The sequence below is a fragment of the Megascapheus bottae genome, chromosome 10 (assembly GCF_031878675.1).
Source record: "Megascapheus bottae isolate mThoBot1 chromosome 10, mThoBot2.hap1, whole genome shotgun sequence".
NCBI classification, from domain to species: domain Eukaryota; kingdom Metazoa; phylum Chordata; class Mammalia; order Rodentia; family Geomyidae; genus Megascapheus; species Megascapheus bottae.
Window position 1 is genome coordinate 39,219,584 of NC_143518.1, and position 19,183 is coordinate 39,238,766.

General features: G+C 48.2%; 1 protein-coding gene across 1 annotated transcript in view; it reads right to left on the reverse strand.

Annotated features, from left to right (window-relative positions):
* Window positions 1–18,948, reverse strand: part of Il6r (interleukin 6 receptor) — a 44,141-nt gene extending 25,193 nt beyond the window's left edge. Inside the window, exon 1 of the mRNA XM_090340886.1 lies at window positions 18,587–18,948. Coding sequence (XP_090197012.1) covers window positions 18,587–18,671 — 85 coding nt within the window. The 5' untranslated portion in view covers window positions 18,672–18,948. The remainder of the gene's footprint in view (window positions 1–18,586) is intronic.
* Window positions 18,949–19,183: the final 235 nt, after the last annotated feature.

The following is a 19,183-nucleotide window of genomic DNA, read 5'->3' on the forward strand; positions in this document are numbered from 1 at the left end:
ACAGGGGCTTCTATTTGAGATCTCAGCCTCTAATCCTTTCTCCAGAGGCCTTCCTTGTTCCCTAGCTGGATTAGACACCTTCCTCGGCCATTTCACCTATCACATGCTGCTACACAATTACCATGTCCAAGTTTATCTTCCCCTCAGGACTCCAAGCACCACAAGAATTGGCACCATATTTTATTTAGTACCTCAAATATTGCCTTGCATATGGCAGGAACCCACTAAGCCGCTGACCAATTTCATGAGTGAATGAATGAATGCACCAAGAAATGAATGCCAGGTAACCAAGGAGGGCTCCTGGACTACACAAGAAGTCAGCAAGTCTTTATGGATCCATTTTAGAGATGTCCACAGATATAGAAGAATCAGGAGTTGAGTGCAGGGTCACCAACAGCTGTACAGCTGTGCAGCTACCCAGCTAACAGGTGAACCACGTCTCCTGATTCTCTGTTCCAGACTTCTTCCAGTACCCAACACCTACCCAATCTATACTAAGGTTAGTATTGTTTTTGTCCTACAGAAAAATAGGAAAGGAAAAGAAAAACCTTCCTCATTTGGAGAAAAATTATTTATATATATATATATACACACACACATATATATATATATATATTCCTCATTCCCCACCCCCTTGCTCCTACTCTAGGAAGAACAAAAAGATTAAAGATTAGAGAAACAAACATACTGTTTTTGTGGTTACAGATTCACAGAATCTAAGATAAAAATTAGCCACACTTTGACCGACCCACACAATGGGGAAAAATCTCCACCAGCTATTCAATAGATAAAGGATTAATATCCAAAATATACAGACAGCTCAAAATATTAAACAACAAAAGAATAAATCAGCAAGTAAATTAATCAATTCTCAAAAAAGAAACATACATGCCTTATAAATACATGGAAAATGCCCACCATTCTTAGGAAATGAAAATAAAAAATACACTAAGATTTCTTCAGTCAGAATGGCAATCATCAAGAAAACAAGCAACAGCCAAATAAATGCCAGTGGCTCATATCTATAATCCTACTCAGGAGGCTGAGATCTGAGGATTACAATTCAAATCCAGCCTAGGCAGGGAAATCTTTGAGATTCTTATTTCTAATTAACAACCAAAAAAAAGTGGGGTGGGGGTTGGAGCTGTGGCTCAAGTGTAGAGCACTAGCTTTGAGCAAAAATCTCAGAGATGGCATACTCAGTGCCAAGCCCTTAGTTTGAACCCCAGAACTGGTGTGCACACATACACACACACACACACGCTGGTGAACACAAAGGGAAGAGCAGGATAGGGAGCCCTTATACACGGTTGGTGGGAATACAAATTAACACAACATGTGCACATGCACAGGCCCTTGCACGTGCACGCACACGCGCACACACGCACACAACACGCACACAGCTCAAAATAGATCCACTTCATGAGCCCTCTATGCTATTCTTGGGCATATATCTGAAGGAATCTAAATCAATAGTCAAGAAATACACCTTCATATTCATGTTCATGATAGCCTTGTTCAAAGCTAAGAGGTAAAATCAGCCAAGGTATCCAAGAAGGGGTGGATGGATTTTTATTTTAATGGTACATATATGCCATGGGCTATTACTCAGCCATAAAGAAAAAGAAAATCATGTCATTCCCAAGGAAGTAGATGGAACTGAAGATCATCATGTTAAAGGAGATAAGCCAAATACTGCACATTATTGCTCATCTGAGGAATCTAGTCTTTAAAGACTTACACACATAGAACTTGATGGTAACTATGGCACCCTTTGGGAGGACAAGGAGGGAGGGAGAGATGATGCGAATGATAGCTAATAAAAATATCAAGCTACATTATGATTGGCTTGGTGCTGTTGGCTCATGCCTGTAATGGTAGCTACTCAGGAGGCTGAGATCTGAGCGTAGGAGTTCAGAGCCAGAGCAGGCAGGGCAGTCTGTGACACGCTTCCCTCCAATAAATTATTGCCAAGAAAGCCAGAAGTAGAGCCCTGGCTCAAGTGATAGAGTACCAGTCTTGGATAAAAAAGCGAAGGGATAGCACATATATATACATACATACATACACACATATACAACACACAACACACACACACATGAGAAAATGGAGGCTAGAGAACACACTAAGTACATTTTGGTCCTTCAAACTAAACAGATACTTCATATTAGCAGGTAGGAACAATAAATCTGAACAATGATTTTAGAAAAGCAGACAGTTAGTTGTCTAAATGCCTGACCTCCCCCACCGTGTTCCTGGGATGGAGGACAAATATTAAGTGAATCTCCTTGAGCTAAGTCTTCTTGCTTGGGAGGCGTTTTTACCTCATGCAGCCTGTCCCCCTCCCTCTCTATCCCAGAAGAGGGAGTAAGGATCCATAACTTTCAGGTGGACCAGATTCAACCTAACGTAGCCTGGCTACTGCCAGCAGACACCAGCCCCTCCAGGATGAGCCTGGAGGAAGCAGAGACAGCTACTATGTGGCATCAGTCCTGGTCTGGTTGCACAAACATCCTTCAAACATCCTTTTATCTCTACCACATTTGGTGAGAGTCCTCTACCCAGGCATATTTTATTTGAGGCTGGCAGAAAAGGGTAGATGCAGGGCCAGGATGACATCTACTTAGTTAACGTGTTCTCTTCCCCAACAGAGCCCTCGACTTGGAGGTAAAAGAAAAACAAAAACAGCCAGATACAGTAGCTCATGCCTGTAATCCTAGCTACTCAGGAGGCTGAGGATCAAAGCCGTGGTTCAAAACCAGCCTGGGTAGGAAAATCCATGAGACTCTTACCTCCAATTGACTACCAGAAAACCAGAAGTTGCTATGGTTCAAAGTGACAGAGTGCTATCCTTGAATGAAAGAGCTCAGGGACAGCGTCCTGACCCTGAGTTCAGGCTCCACAACTGATACCCCACCCCAGAAAAAAAGTTGAATGTCGTCAAGCAGCCAGAATTTGGGGAGATTTCTTAGACCCCTCTGGTGTCCCTTTCCCAGCAGTGGACAGGGAAGGCCCTCCCTCTGTTCTACAAGCAAGCAAATATTTGAAGAGGCCCCAGCAGCCAACACAATGAGGACACCAAAGAAGTATCAGCATGTTCCTGACTGTACAAGACACATGGGCAGTACAGGGAGGACTTCCATGCCCACAGGGAAATCCCTAATTTCAGGCTGGACGTTTGTGGTTCCTGCCTGAGTAGCCTAGCTACAGGAGGCTGAAATCTAAGGATCACAATTTCAAAGTCAGCAGGAAAGCCCATGAGATTCTTAACTCCAATGAACCCGCAAAAAAAGCCAGAAGTAGAGGTGAAGTACAAGTGGTAGGATGCCAGCCTAGAGGGAAAAAGGCTGCATGGAAGAGGGCAGCCTCCAAGCCTTGAGTTCAAGCCCTAGCACCAGCACAAACAAACAAGGCAGTTTGGCAAACCCAAAGACACGAAACCAATTTGCTTCAAAGTCCAAGGACCACGGACAGCTCACTGCGTCTTGGACACTTCATAGGCAGAGTGATAGGCCTCCGAAGGCTGTTTCCATCAACCACAGACCCCAGGTCCCGTGATGGCCCACCCATAACCACAACAAAGCTACCATCCAGTGCAGTTAGAGCCATTGTAAGGTTGAACCCCAACACACGGCTCACCTCTCTGTGGTGATGCCCAATCTACTAGCTTCCAGTCATATGAGAGAAGGAATGACACAGGCCGGGGAGTTGGGGGGCAGAGTGGGGTTCAGTAGTAGTTATGTGTTCACCATATTTTAGAATGTAGTCTTACCTACTTTTTTCTGGTTTTGTTTTGTTTTGTTTGGGGAGGTTGTGTGTGTGTGTGTGTGTGTGTGTGTGTGTGTGTGTGTGTGTGTGTGTGTACATATGTTTACTGGGGCTTTTTCACTCCCTACCACTTGAGCCACATCTCTACTTCTGGCTTTTTGCTGGAGATAAGAATCTCACAGACTTTTCTGCCCAGGCTGTCTTTGAACCTTGATCCTCAGATCTCAGCTCCCTGAGTGGCTAGGATTACAAGTACCAGCCACTGAAATTGAGAGCCACTTCAAGTGACTGACTTAGGCCATCTCAGTCTGAGCAACTCTATGGTAGCCACACAATCACATTGTGCCACACCTCTCAGAGCATGTCCCCATCATGAAGTGATGCATGGTTGTGTACAGGTCCCCATTCTGCCATGCACTGGAGAATCCGGTAAACACTTTGCCCTTACTTGCATGATGTAGGACACTGCCTCCAGGGACAGCGTCTGCACCCCCACAACTCCCAGGAGCACCATGACAGGGACACAGTGGCCCAATATATTGTCCCTCGCATTGTGCAGTTGGCAGACCTTGCTCCGAGGACTAGCAAAGCCAGCTTTTCACCACAGGGAGATGCTGAGGCAGGAAAAGAAGCCTGGAGCCAGAGGGGGGCCTTTCTCCTGCTTTTGCCTCAGCCATTTCCAGGAAGAAAGGGAAAAAAACGTCATTTTCCTAACCCTTCCTCTCCAGATGCAGGCCCTTTCGTGTGTGGTGACTTAGTGACCAGATGGACAATGGCAGGGGCTGTTCTGTCACCGCGCTCTCTAACAGCGGGAGTCCTTGGTGGGGAGGAGGGGGGAGGGTTCAGAAAAACATCAAATAAAAAGACTTTCTTTTCCCTTCCACAAAATCAGAGCTTCTCGGAGGAACATAATGGCCACTTCCTTTGCCAAGGAACTTGAGTAATGCTTTCTGAATCTTTGGAACTGAGTCACTATTTTTTTTTCTTTTTCTTCTTAATAGGGAGCGATTAATTATAAACCACCCATTGGCAAAGATCACCAGTGATAGCCTTGCTTCAAAACATATTTTTTCTGAGCCCTAGAAACAATGCTGTGTTAACTTTGCTCTTAAAAGCATTGTACATCAAATGGTTCCCAGAGTGCTTCTAGAGGAAAAGGAGAATAAGAAGGTTGTCTAAGGGCTGGGGTGTGGCTCAGCCATTCTGGATCTGACTAGCAAGCCGGAGACCCCAGGTTCAAATCCCAGTATCATCACAGCACCCCTGGGGCTCCTGACCCACTCTGAGCAGTGATACTGGGTAACACTGGGTGAATCTCAGAACTGAGTGGATCCTTGAAAAGGAGGAAGTACTGGTCATAAAAATGCCCTCCCAGGACCTCTGCGTCCCCGAAGATGAGACTCGAAGCATTTTTTTTAAATCTTTTATCTTTGTTTTCTGAGACAGAGTTTATGTTGTCCAGATAGGCCTTGAACCCCTGGGCTCAAGGGGTTCCAATTAGCTGGGATGTACTGTTTAATTAGCTACAGACATGTGTTACCACATCTGGATTTTTTGTGGTTTTTATTTTTATTTCTTCCATTATTTTATTTTTTTAAATTCTTTGGGGTTTTTTGTTGTTATTGGTGGTGGTGGTGGTGGTGATGTTTGGTTTTTTTTTTTTCGTTTTTTTTTGTTTGTTTGTTTTTTTGCCAGTCATGGGGCTTAAATTCTGGGCCTTGGCACTGACCCTGAGTTCTTCAGCCCAAGGCTAATGCCCTACTACTTGAGCCACAGCACCACTTCCTGTTTTCTGGTGATTAATTAGAGATAAGAGTCTTACAGACCTTTGTGCCCAGGTGGCTTCAAACTGTGATCCTCAGATCTCAGCTTCCCGAGTAGCTGGGATTACAGGTGTGAGCCACCCGGGCCCAGCCGGTTCTTATATTCTCTACCAGTTGCTTATCTTACAATGAATACACTAGGTAGCCTGGACTTGTCCCATTTATTACTTGAGGAGGAAAGGGAGCACTGGACATAAAAGTGGATTTCTCAAGATAAGCCACTTCCAAAATACCTTCAGGCTAGAGTGTTCCCATCTTGCCTCGCAAAGCTCTCCATCCTCGTTGCTTGCTGGACTCCACACCCTCAGCTCACATCTGCCTCCCTGTGGGCACAAGGTCCCATCCATAGCTTATCCTCAGTTCCTCCCATCTGTCCCTTGAGTCAGCCCCATAGGAAAAGAAGGGCCCACGGGAGGAGACCTGGCAGGAACCAGGTGAGGGGGTGCTTCTGGAGGCAAGTCAGGCCTCCGTAGCAACCATGCACTCCAACCAGAGCCTGGCATGGGTGCCCAGCATAGGGAATGGCAGGCACTACATGTGCTGCGATTCAGCCAAGAGCACATGGCATCTGCCCTTGAGTGATTGCTCAGCCTTTTGGCACCGAGGTTGCCAGCCTGGGCCTGTCCCCTCCTGAAAAATTCAAGAATGTTTGCACATCATCTTATGCAGGGCCAGAAATTCCTAATCCAAGAAGAAAAAGTAGCAGCTACCGTACATCTAAAATAGATATTCCCAACACAAGCAATGGTGGCTCGTGCCTGTAATCCTAGCCACTCTGAAGCCTTACGATCTGAGGATTGAAGTTCCAAGCCAGGAAGCAGAAGGATGGCTCAAGTGATCCAGTGCCAGCCTTGAGAGAAAAAGCTAAAGGAGAGCACTCAGGCCAAGTTCAAGTCCCCATCAGTATACACACACACACACACACACACACACACACACACACACACACACACACACACACCAAAAGAAATAGACAAATAAATCCCTAATATTATTAAAGGAGCAAGAAAAAAGGGGCAAATTATCCTAGAGAAGTGAGTCGGAATTTAATAAGCAGAGCTGTAGGAGATGGCATTTCAGAAAGAAGGAACTTGGCCAGACACTGGTGGCTCACGCCTGTAATCCTGCTCAGGAGGCTAAGACCTGAAGATCATGGTTCCAAGCCGCCTTGGGCAAGAAAGTCTGTGAGACTTTAATCTTCATTTGAACACCAGAAAACCAAAAATGGTACTGTGTCTCAAAGTAACAGAGTGCTAGCCTTGAGCACAAAAGCTCAGGGACAGCACCCAGGCCCTGTGTTCAAGCCCCAGGACAGACCCAAAAAAGGAGGAGGAGGAAGAACTGATAGGGAAAGGCATCCAAAAGAGGGTGTTCTTGACAGCACTGGGGTCTACAGAGTCTGAAACTGGGTAAGGAAGGGACAAGGTGAGGGAGAATCAGTCTTAGCTCTGCAGGCAGATGCAGACCTGTGTAAGCAAGGTAGACACAGGCTCAGTGTTCATTCCATTCCCCATCTCAGTCTTTTGGCCAGCAGCTGCTTTTGTTTCCTTCTCCCAGCATCTTGAGAATGAACTAACTCTGCCCCTCACTCCTAGTGTACCCTGAAGCATCACCAAGCAGGGAAGGAGGGAGAATGGAACAGCCAGGGACTGAGGCTTCTTGTTTTCTGCCAAGGCCAGTGTCACAGGGAGGGAGGAACTAACTGCTGAAACATCATAGATTTGTCAATAGTACCTCACCAGGAAAGGAGACTGAATTGCCACTACATCTTTGTACTCCTCAGATAAATTTGATGTCTGTTCTAGCTGGACTAGTTGGGTGGAGTTAGATTTCCACAGAAGTTTTGCCTTGTGTTGTTGTTGAATATAAATCACATCTCTGAGAACAAGAGGCCATGTGGCATGGAGGAAATATCCTCTGCGTGTGGTGTAGAGGAAATGGCTCTTGCCTCTGACTTGCAGCAGCCATGGGCACATCTGCCGAGGCAGGATCCGCTCATGTGAAAATAAAGGTTCAGATCTCGATCTGACCTCTGTGGTCTAGCATACCATCTATTCTCATCACCTCTCAGAGGACAAGAAACACATCTGTTTACCTCAGACAATGAATTTCCAGCTGAAAACACACCCCGATTGCTTTTCCCCCTTCCCATTATGATTTCTTCTTTTTTGGCCAGTCATCGGGCTGGGCCACTGTACCTGAGCTCTTTTGCTCAAGGCTAGTGCTCTACCACTTTAAGCCACAGTGCCATATACAGTTTTAGAGGGATTAATTGATGATAAAAGACTCAAGGGGAACTTTTCTGCCCCAAGTGGCTTTGAATCACAATCCTCAGATCTCAGCCCCTTGAGTATCTAGGATTGCAGGCGTGAGCCACTGACACCCAACTTGATTTATTATTTTTAATAGGAGATGGCTCGAGGGGAGACAAATTCTTCTCTCCCTAGCCTTCCACTTCTCAGAAGGAAGAGCCTTTGAGTCCTGGTAAATCCCAGCCCACAATTTACAACTCCAGCAGCTGATAAAACCTCTCTTCCTAAAGCACTGGACCCCCTCATAGCCCATGTACCTTTCCCATTGGGACTTTTCAACATAGCTCTAGAATTCCCATCCCACCACTCTAACATTTCAGGTTGGGTGCCAAAAAACCAAATAATTTTGTTGTTGCTCTATTTTTCCCCCTTTTCACATAAACTTGTAAATGCCAATAACAAGAGAAAAACACACGGACCAAGACACACATTTCTCAATTCTCTTACAGCTTACTGCTGCTCTTGCCAGCAAAAACAAGTTCAGCTTCCAGCCCCATTTATGTAAGCAGGGTGCCAGCTGCCTGGCTTCATTTGTGTCTGCTAATCCCATCCACTGCCCCATTTCTTAGTGGAGACCTGGGGACCAGCTGACCACCAGGACGGTCCCAGCCTCTCAGGTTGCCGGAACACAGGATTTTAGAAGGGGTCACAGAGGAGCCAAAGCACTTCTCAGCACTGAAGCCCTTGATGTGAAAGAAGATGGGTATTAGAAGGTTGCCAGGAGAGTTGGGCACCCTCTGTTCAAGGGGAAACAAATACAGACCTTGGTCCCTGGGAACTCAGTCACCTTTCCTTGCATCTAAGGACTGGTGAATATGATAAAGTCACATAGGAAGGCAGCCTCCTGACTAATAAGAACCATAAACTGTCATTATGGGGTGCTGCCTCTATACTGGGGTGCTTTACCCCAGAACTGTCTGCTCCTTGCAGCAACCTGCCAGGGAGGGGCGCTTGAACCCATGCCACTGTTGAAGTATCAGAGCTCAGAGAGATGAAGGAACCTGCCTGAGTTCACACAGCTAGGGGGAGGAGCAAGGGTTCTGCTGGGCCTCCTTGTGGATGACTGGAGGCTCTCTTACACCTGGCCAGGTAACTCTCTGGGACCCTTCCCAGCTCCCCCACTAGGGAGGTACTCTGAGTCTTGAGGGGAATATCTAGCAGAGGAGGGAGCCTCTTCCTCACAGCCTGCCACATCTAGTGGGACTCTGGGGATCTCTCTGGGGAGTCTGGTGTCACATTCTTGAGCTTTCTCCCCTGCTCCAAACCAACAGTATTTGTGTGATGACCTGTAGTTTTAATCTGCCCAGGCAAAGAGCATGGCAGGTCAAGATTAGGCTCTGAACTGTGGCCCCCACTGTCTCCTCTAACCCTCTTCCAAACCCACGTCTCAGATTAACCACTGCTCCACCCCCACCCCACCCACAAATGTGTTTGTACTTCTTGTACCTGCTTGTATTTGCCTCATGTTTGGCAGAGTCAGTATTTGCCTTGGCTCAGCTTTCCTCTCCATCCACATCACACAAAGGACCATAAACCACTGGGAAAAAGGCCAGGGTTGGGGGAACCCGAGGGGAGTCCTTTGGGCCCCTGGAAAGGTAAGGCTGGGTGCTGACTGAAAAGAACCCATGTGTCAGACCAGCCCCTCCAGGGAACACTTGGCCTTCCCCTGGCAGCAGCAGAGATCACTGCATGGCTTAGAACCAAGAAGACTGGCAGGGGTCACTGCTCAGAGATTATAAACTAATTAGAGGGAAAGGTATTCAAAGGGGGGCACAATCCTACCCTACCTCAGCCCCCACTTGGTCTCTCTTAAAATCAGAAGAGATTAGGGGTGGACCTGAGGGCCGCTCCTGGGACCTTGGTCTAAAAAGCCACTAAGAGGAGGCCCTGTGACAAGGAGTGGGTGCTGAGATAAGGCCACTACTTGAAGACCCAAAGACCTTTGTGGAAGGCTATGTGGGGACCAGGCCCAGAAATTTGGGCTGTCAATATGCCATGAGATTGGGACTGTACCCCTGGGCCTAGACCCTCTGACATTCTCAGCCCTCTTCTCATCTCTGACTGTGACCTTGATGTCTAACTAGTGGCTGGCCCATCTTTGTGGGTTTGTGGAAGGAAGAGAAGAGTAACAAGAAAAAAGGACTTTAGGCTGGGAATGTGGTTTAGTGGTAGAGTGCTTGCCTAACATGCATGAAACCCTGGATTTGATTCCTCAGTACCACATACACAGAAAAAGCTAGAAGGGGTGCTGTGGCTCCAGTGACAGAGCACTAGCCTTGAGCACAAAGAGGTGCAGGGACAGAGCCAGGCCTTGAGTTCAAGCTCCAGGATTAGCAAAAAGAAAAGAAAAAGGGACTTATGTATATCCCCCTTCCTAGCCATATCTACCAGTCACCAACCTCCTCTGTTCCACACCTATCTCTTTAGATAGCAGGAAGAAAAGCTCCAGACTTCAAAAGTCACTAGAGGAGGCATCTTCTCCCCACCTCCCCGTACTCTCCTTTCTCTTCCTCCTCCTACTCTTCCTCCTCCTCCTTCTCCTCCTCTACCCCTGAGCTGAAGTGCTTACTCTGAGATGTGGTTCCATGTAGATGCTGAGTTGGTGAAGAGTCCCGGAGCTGCCCATTTTGTTTGGGGACATGACACACTGCCAAAAACCCTACACACACACACACACACACACACACACACACACGCAGCTCACTCTACTACATCACAAAGGAAGCAGATGGAAGTTGTAGTGGGCACATCCTTCCTCTGTGAGCCTTGGGTGTCCAGATCTCCTGGCCAGCTCATTCTCCTCATGACAGAGCTCCAGGCTCTGCTCCCAGATAGGAAGACGCCAATGCGCCCTAACCTAATCTCAAATAAAATACCAATACAACCTTTTTATAATCTAGGCAAGTTGATTCTAAAGTTCAAGTGGAAAAGAAAATAGGAAAGACAGCCAGGAAAATTCTGGGGAAAAAAGAAGCAGAGAAATGAGGGGGGAATAAGCTCTGCCAAACTCAGAGCATATATTATAAAGCTGCAACACTTTGGTACTGACATATAAATGGAGAGAAAACTATGGAAGGGACTAGAAAGTTCAGAAGTAAAAATCAGGGACTGAGAACAGAGTTTGGGCTAAAGCACTTGTCTAGCACTCACAAGGCACAGGGTTTGATCCCCAGTACCCTTCTCTCAAAAAACTGCATAGTTAAAAAAAAAAGAACCAGCTTCGTCTGAACTACTAAACTGTACACCGAAAAATGGTTAAGATAAGCTGCACATCGGTGGCTTACGCCTGTAATCCTAGCTACCCAGGAGGCTCAGATCTGAGGATCGTAGTTTGAAGCCAACTCAGGTAGGAAAGTCTATAAGACTCTTATCTCCAATGAACTACACATAAGTGGCACTGTGGCTCAAGGGGTAGGGCTATAGCCTTGAGCTGAAGAGCTCAGGGACAGTGCCCAGGCCCAGAGTTCAAGTCCCACGACCGACCAAAAATTAAATAAATAAATGACCCAGGAAAAGCTGGAAATGGTGCTGTAGCTCGAGTGATAGAGCCTAGCCTTGAGGCACAGGAACAGCACCCAGTTTCTGAGTTCAAGCCCCAGGACTGGCAAAAAAAAAAAAAAAAAAAAAAGATTAAAATGACAGAGCAGAGCTCACATTGTGCATATTTGCCACAAGTTGAAAAGAGCAGATCACTGGTGGCTCAGGCACATAATCATAGCTACTCAGGAAGCTGAGCGCTAAGGGTCATGCTTTGAAGCCAGCTCAGGCAAACACATCTTTGATACTCCTACCTCCAATAACCAGAAGTAGAGGTGTGGTTCAAGTAGTAGAGCACAAAAAGAAAAGAAAAACATAAGTTTAATTTGAGTATTCACTACAAACAGGCGCCATTCCAACTGTGCTAAATGGATTAAATAACTATAACTATACCATTGATATTCTCAGTAGTATATTTGATCAAAGAGGCTATGCAGCAAATTAGGGCTCAGCCTGGACTCAAACTCAGGGAATTGGGCCTCAGAATTTGTACTTTTAACTACTCGTTCTGGTAAGAGGAAATATAAACCCAAGTATTTAGGACCTTGATAGTTATAAAAGGTGATCTATTCAAATCATTAAGGTAGATTATCAAATAAACTGTCAGCACTAAGAAAAGAATAAGAGGTAAATTTTATACTTTATTTTTGATCAACTCAAAATGGATCAAATATTGAAATTCTTAAAACTCATAAAAGTATCAGAAAAAAGAGAAACTTAAAAAAAATAATATAGTTGGGGCCTACTGGTAGAATGCCTGCCTAGCATGCATGAAGCCCTGGGTTCGATTCCTCAGTACCACATACACAAAAAAGCTAGAAGTGGTGCTATGGCTCAAGTGGTAGAGTGCTAGCCTTGAGAAAGCTTATGGACAGTGCCCAAGCCCTGAGATCAAGCCCCAGGACTAGAAAAATAATCATAATAATAATTACATGAAGATCTTACTATTGAGTATGACACAAAACCTAGAAGTCATAAATTCAACTACAGTTTAAAAAAAAAAATCTGGCCTGGCATGATAGGTGCATCTGTAATCCCAGGAGACTGAGGTGGTAAGATCATGAATTCAACACCAACCTGAAACACAGGTTGAGACACAGTGAGAACCTGACTCAAAATCAAAGCAAGAGTCTAGGCACCTATAAGCCTATCTCAGAATTCTAGCTACTCAAGAGGCTGAGATCTGAGGACCACAATTTAAAGCCAGCCCAGGCACAAAGGCCATGAGACTCACACCTCCAATTAACCACCAGAAAAACCAGACGTGATGCTGTAGAGTGCTTGCCTAGTGTGCATGAAGCCCTAGATCCAATTCCTCAGTAACACATAAATAGTAAACGCCAGAAGTGGTGCTGTGACTCAACTGGTACAATGCTAGCCTTGACCAAAAGAAGCCCGGGGAAAGTGCCCAGGCCCTGAGTTCAAGCCCCAGGACAAGGAGGTAAAAAACATTGGTATGCCCAGGGCTCAGGCCAAGGACCTCATTTCATCGCTGCTGTCTACATTCTTACCCAAGATGAACCCAGCCAGTCTCTAAGCTTAAAATAACATCTGCCTGTGAAGGCTTTCGAGTTCATATCTCAAGCTCTGTCCTCCTTCCCAAATTCCTGGCTCCTGCTGCCAGCTCTCAGCATGGTCTCTCGGTTTTCTAGTAGACATACATCTCAGGTTCCATCTGTTCTATAGGAATCTGATCCCCCCTCCAATACCACCTGCTGTCCATAGGCCACCTCACCTAGCAAGGGCACTGGCCTTCTACCCACCTAAAGCCACTGGAAAAAGGAAATTAGAGCACAGAGCGAAGGCCTGGCACTGTTCCCTGAACACAGCTGGCATTCAGTGTCCTAGTTACTGGAAGCATCACGTAGTCAGGCAAACCCAAACAACACTTTTCCAGAAGAAGAGTGAATTATAGAGAGAAAACTGAGGCAGAGAACAGGTGCAGGGAACACACACCTGGGGACAGGTGTCACTGGGCAGGCCAGAGCTTGGCAAAGGACAAGAGGAATGGGGAAATGCTGCTGAGCTTCACTAAAAGTCAAGCCCGTGTCCAGGACAATGGCAAAAAAGGCCTTTGGAGCTCTTGGAAGCTGGCCTGTGGTTCAAAGCTAGAGCGCCTGCAGACCTAGTGTGTGCTACAGCCTGGATCTGATCCCTAGAACCACTAAAATAAATAAATAATTTAAAGAAAAATCACTCTTTGAAAATCTTGTACCTTCATTAGTTCCTGGTTCCAGAATCCCTCTCAAACACCAATTCAGAGGATGCTTAAGCCCCTTCCATAAAAATTACAACCCAGGAAGCCCTGGGTTCGATTCCCTGGACCACATACACAGAAAAAGCCAGAAGTGGTGATATGGCTCAAATGGCAAAGAACTATCCTTGAGCAAAAAGTGTCCAAGGACTGCCCAGGCCCTGAGTTCACACCCCAGGACTGGCAAAAATAAAAATAAAAAAAGGTTATCTCTAGATTACCTGCAATACCTAACACAATGTAAATGTAAATGCCTTTTACTTCAGTTGATTATTTGGAGAACAGTGGCTGTACACTTTCAGTACAGACACAGTTGTCTTCCCCAGCACCTTAAATCTGTGTCTTGTTAGTCCCTAGATAATCTGCAGAACGCCAGGTGCTTATCAACCACAATTACCTGCTCATACCTGTAATTCTTGTTACTCAAGCAACTGAGACCTGAGGATCCCAGTTCTAAGCCAGCCCAGGTAAAAAGTTCATGAGATCTCCAATGGACCACCAAAAAGTCAGAAGTGGAGGTATATCTCAAATGGTAAAGTGCCAAACAAGAGGGTAAGGCCCTTAGTTCCAGCCCTAGTACTGGTATGCATACAATTTATATCTTTAAATGAGGACCCTGAACCACAGACAGCGTGATTAAATCACTGTCCTCAGTTACGCCATCTCTACACGGCAAGTAGAGCATCCTCTGCCTGGTTCCAAAGCCTCAATCATTGCCTGTGCAGCATGATCTGTGCTCAGGGAAAAAAGAGAAGGGTGAGGTCATGCAAAGAACGGCAGAAAGCTCTGGAAGAAACTGCTCAGCATGGGCTGGGAATGTGGCTTAATGGTAGAGTGCTTGCCTAGCATGCATGAAGCCCCAGGTTCCACTCCTCAGTACCACATAAACAGAAAAAGCCAGAAGTGGCTCTGTGGCTCAGGTGGTAGAGTGCTAATCTTGGGCAAAAAGAAGCTCAGGGACAGTGCTCAGGTCCTGAGTTCAAGCCCTAGGACTGGCCAAAAAAAAGGGGGGGTGGGGGGAAACAAAATCAAAACTGCTTAGTACTCTGGGCCAGCTCTACCCAGGAGATCAGGAGCAAATGGTGGAAAATTCTGTCCTGAACAGCAGCATGAGCTACAGACAGCTAGTGCGCATTTAAGAAGTGACTAGTACAACCATGGAACTAAGGTATGCATTCTACTTAATTTTCCTTCCTATAAATGAGTCACAAAGGCTCGCTGGCCATGGACACAGCTACAGTTCACACCTGGTACCTGGGGGTGCTGTGGATGCTGGGTCTGTATCAGGCAGACATGGCAGGGGAGACTCCTGCAGCAGCAGTGGGCACTCAGCATTTGTTGACTCAATTTGTCAAGGATTTAGTAGAAGTAATGGACCTGAGGCCATGCTCCTGTTACCTTGGGGTCTTGGTCCACAATTAGAGGCACTGCCTCCACAATGCAGCCATCCAGCAGTAGAAACACTTGTGCATTTTCTCAGTGGTCAATTCATAGAGTACCAGACTTAAGTAGACACTGGATTCCTCTCCTTCCCTCTCAAGATTTTATACTTGGCTCGTTTCAGGCTCCTTTGAGGGTGGGGTGTGCCTGGCTGATCCCACACACAGGCCTCCTGGGTTTTATAGAGACTCCCCGTAAATGTTTGTTGCAATGAATAAACAAGGGGCAGAGCCAGTGCTGGGAGAGCCTCTAGCAGGAAGCGGAGAGAAGGCCGGGACTCAGGTCCTCAGTTATACTGCCTAGGGCTGATAGCCTCAGACCTGACAGTTCCAAAGAATCCCAAGGGGGTAGGTGATTGATAAAGTCCAAAACTCACTCTCTAGTGTTCATATTTAATAAACCTTGGGGGGAGGGCCAAGAACTGTCATTTTTACCAACACCCCTACTCACCCTAACCAGAACTACCCTTCTGAGAAGCAGCAGTTTGGGGTGAGGCTAGGAATGTAGGTAGGCATTGGGGCCAGAAAGGGGCTGCCCTAAAGGGAAATTCAAAGTCAAGGCAGGACTCCTTGGTATTTAGAGGTGTATATGCTTGCTTGTTTTGTGATTTTCTTGCCTGGAAAAAAAAAAAAAGGAGGGGGGAGAAGGAACTTGAGTCATTCTGGCTCATCTTGTATATCCAATACCTAGAATGCTGGAGCTGGATGAAGACTGAATGCCACGAATCAGAGACCCCTAAAAGCAACAGCTGCCTGGCTGAGCTACAACTTGATCCCAGAGAAAGCAGCCTGATGCTTTAAGCTCTAAGTATATCCCTATTCCCAGTGGACAATGGGTTTCCCTGGAAGCCAGCTCAGATCTCTGTGTACCCACCCCAGCCCCTCACTTCTCTAAAGGAGGCAACGCAATCATTTGCTCCAAGCTTCCTGTACCCTCTCTATTTTTACTCTCTGTTTGTGAGCTGAGTCTGTGGGTGTGGAAGAGGAGCTGGGTATTTCTACTTCTGTGCATTTTCCTTCTGAGCTGGGAGGGCTTTCACTTCCTCCCCACATTCTTAGTTCTGTCTTTTACAGGCTGTCCAGTTCATGAGACGCTCCACACTCACACCCTTCTATCCCCATCAACCATTCTGACCACCCGGGAAACAGTACTGGCTGGCTGCTCTCCTCAGTGTGTGGCCACAGAAGCTACAGTGGCTACTTCCTCAGGCAGGTACCTAGAAGTGTGGTGTAAGGAGCAACATGAGGCAGGCAGAGGAACTCCATAGCCTCTCTCCTGAGGAGAAGAGGGCCTTGCACCCTCAACTCCATCATGGCTAAGTGAGGCCCTCCACTTTCCCTCAGCTTCTTTGGCCCCAGAATTTAGCCATAAGACTGACTCTCCACTCTGCACATTGGCCTACTTCTTAAAGATCTCCCACACAGGAACAGAGCTATGGAAGGGGCAGATTTCCAACTGGACCTGACAACCTCCTGCCTCAATCTCTGAGCCTCAGTCTCCTCTTTCAAACTCTTATAGACAACAAATGGAGAATTAGATAAAATAAGCTGGGTACTGGTGCTCACACCTGGAAGCCTCGCTACTCAAGAGGCTGAGATCTGAGGATACCAGTTCAGAGCTGTCACGGGCAAGAAGTTTTTTTGGTGTTTTTTTAGTTTTGGTGCTTAAACTCAGAGCATAGTTGTTGTCACTGAGCTCTTTTGCTCAAGGCTAGCGCTCTAGCTCTTTTTTCATTTTGCCAGTCCAGGGGCTTGAACTCAGGGCCTAGGCATTGTCCTTGAGCTTTCTCAAGGCTCTACCACTTGAGCCACAGTACCATTTGTGGCTTTTTCTGTGTATGTTGTACCAAGAAATGGAATCCAGGGCTTCATGCAAGCTAAGCAAGTACTCTACCCCTAGACCACGCTCTCACCTAGAGCTTTGGCACTTTGAGCTACAGCTCTACTTCCAGTTTTTTAGTGGTTAATTGGAGATAAGTCTCACAGGAAATTTTTTGGCCTGGCCTGGCTTAGAACAACAACCAAAAAGCCAGAAGTAGAACTGTGGCTCAAGTAGTAGAGCATTAGCCATGAGTTAAAAAAGAAAAAAAAATGCTAAGTGATAGTGTCCAGACCCTGAGTTCAAACAAAAAGAAAAAGGAAGGCACAAACAAATGAACAAAAGAAGGAAAAGAAAAATGAGGAAAGAGCCAGGTTTGGTGACCCAGACCTGCAGTCTTAGCCTTCTAGAAATAAGGCAGGAGGATCATGAGTTCAAAGCAAGCCTGAGCAAAAGAGAAAGGTAAGGTAGGGAGGTAAGTAGGTAGGTAGATAGGTAGGTAAGAATGAAGGAAGGGAAGAATGGAGGGAGGGAGGGAAAAGAAAGGGAGAGAGAGAGAGAGAGAGAGAGAGAGAGAGAGAGAGAGAGAGAGAGAGAGAGAGAGAGAGAGAGAGAGAGGGAGGGAGAGAGAGAGAGAAGGGGAGGGGAAGAGAGGGCACAGGTTTCTATCAGCAATTGCACCTACTGGCAGGGCCTTTTCTCTCCCAAGTTCAAGAACCATAACCATTCAGAAAGCAGCGGGCAAACACCCCAACACAGCTTCTACCCATGGCCCATTAACCTCCCAGACAGGGGCTGATCCAACAGTGCTATGTATGGTGTAAACAGTGAAAACCGCTGCTCCCTCCCCACACACCCGTCCACCCCCCATCAAGCCATCTGCTCCAGAAGCTGACTCTCTCCCAGTTTGTTTTCCACCGAGTCCGTCCTCTGCCCTACAATAAGCCTCTGGAGAAGCCGCTGTCCAATTCCCCTAGAAGAGAGGTGATGAGCTGCAGCCACAGGAAGAGAGCGGACCCCGACAGCACAGCGCCCTGCCCTGTCCCCTGCACCCCTGTCCAAGAGGCCGGCGCCAGGAGGGCCCAGTCCCTCTCCCTGTCCACTCAGATTCCCAGCACAGGGCAGCTCGGGGCTCCCCAGAGCTGGTGCTGCGTGCTGGGACTCCGCGCCCATGGCACAGACCCTCCAGACAGGCCAGTGGCATCCCCGCGTGGGCCCACGAGCACGGGGAGAGCCCGGCGAGGTGACCCCACGAACGCCACCCCAGGAGGGAGCAAGCGCCAGGCCGCTAGGGCGCGCCCTCGGGCATCGCCCCCTGAGAGCCACCCGGGATACAGCTGGAAGACTGCCGGGACCCTGGGAAGCACATGTACCCACAGTCGGCTTGCCAAAAAAAATGCCCAGAGTCCGATGCCCGCACCCCGGATTCTTCCCCCAGCGGCGGACCGCGATCGCACAGCTGGGCTGACACCCTGTCTGTGCCCGAGGAGCCCCAAGCTAACCGCGGCGGGAAAGGGGTGCAGTCACACCTCCTTCCCAGACTCCCCCTTCCAGCCCCTCGCGGTTTCCCCCACCCACCGGCTGCGCTAATCCCCCTCCCCGGGCGCGGGCGCGCGGGCGCGTGAGTCCCTTACCAAGCGCGCGGCAGTTCCACGGGGGCCCCGCCGCCCCCGCCGCGGCGAGCAGCGCGGCGAGCAGCGCGCCCAGCCGGGCCGGCATGCTTCCTCCCCCGCTGGACGTCCCGGAGGCGCGGCGGCGCGGGGATCTCCAAGCGGGGAGCTGGCGGGGGGGAGGACGGACGGCCGGGGGGGAGGACCGGTGGGGCGGGCGGGCTCAGGCCCCCAGGGCCGTCGCCATCCCCCGGCCCCCGGCGCCGCGCTCAGCCCGGCTCCCCGTGGCCCGGCGCTAGGTCAGTGCAGTTTCCCCCGCGCACATGACTCAGAGCGGCCGGCCGGCCTGACAACGCAGGAAAACATTTGAGGAACTCGCGCTGGAGCGTCTCTTGGCCGTCCCCGGGTGCGGTTACGAAAGAAAGCCAGGGCGGATGGCGCAACCACCCCGCGCACCCGGCGGCCCAGGGGGGGCGGGGGAGGCTTCCTGCCGCGGGCCGCACCTGAGCGCCCAGGCCCGGGACTCTGCCTGGGGCCCCTCCGCCTGCGGCTGGGATGAGGAGGGAAGGGGGCCTGGCCGGCTCTGGCTGAGCTGTGAGCTTTGCCTTCGTAGGCAGAATT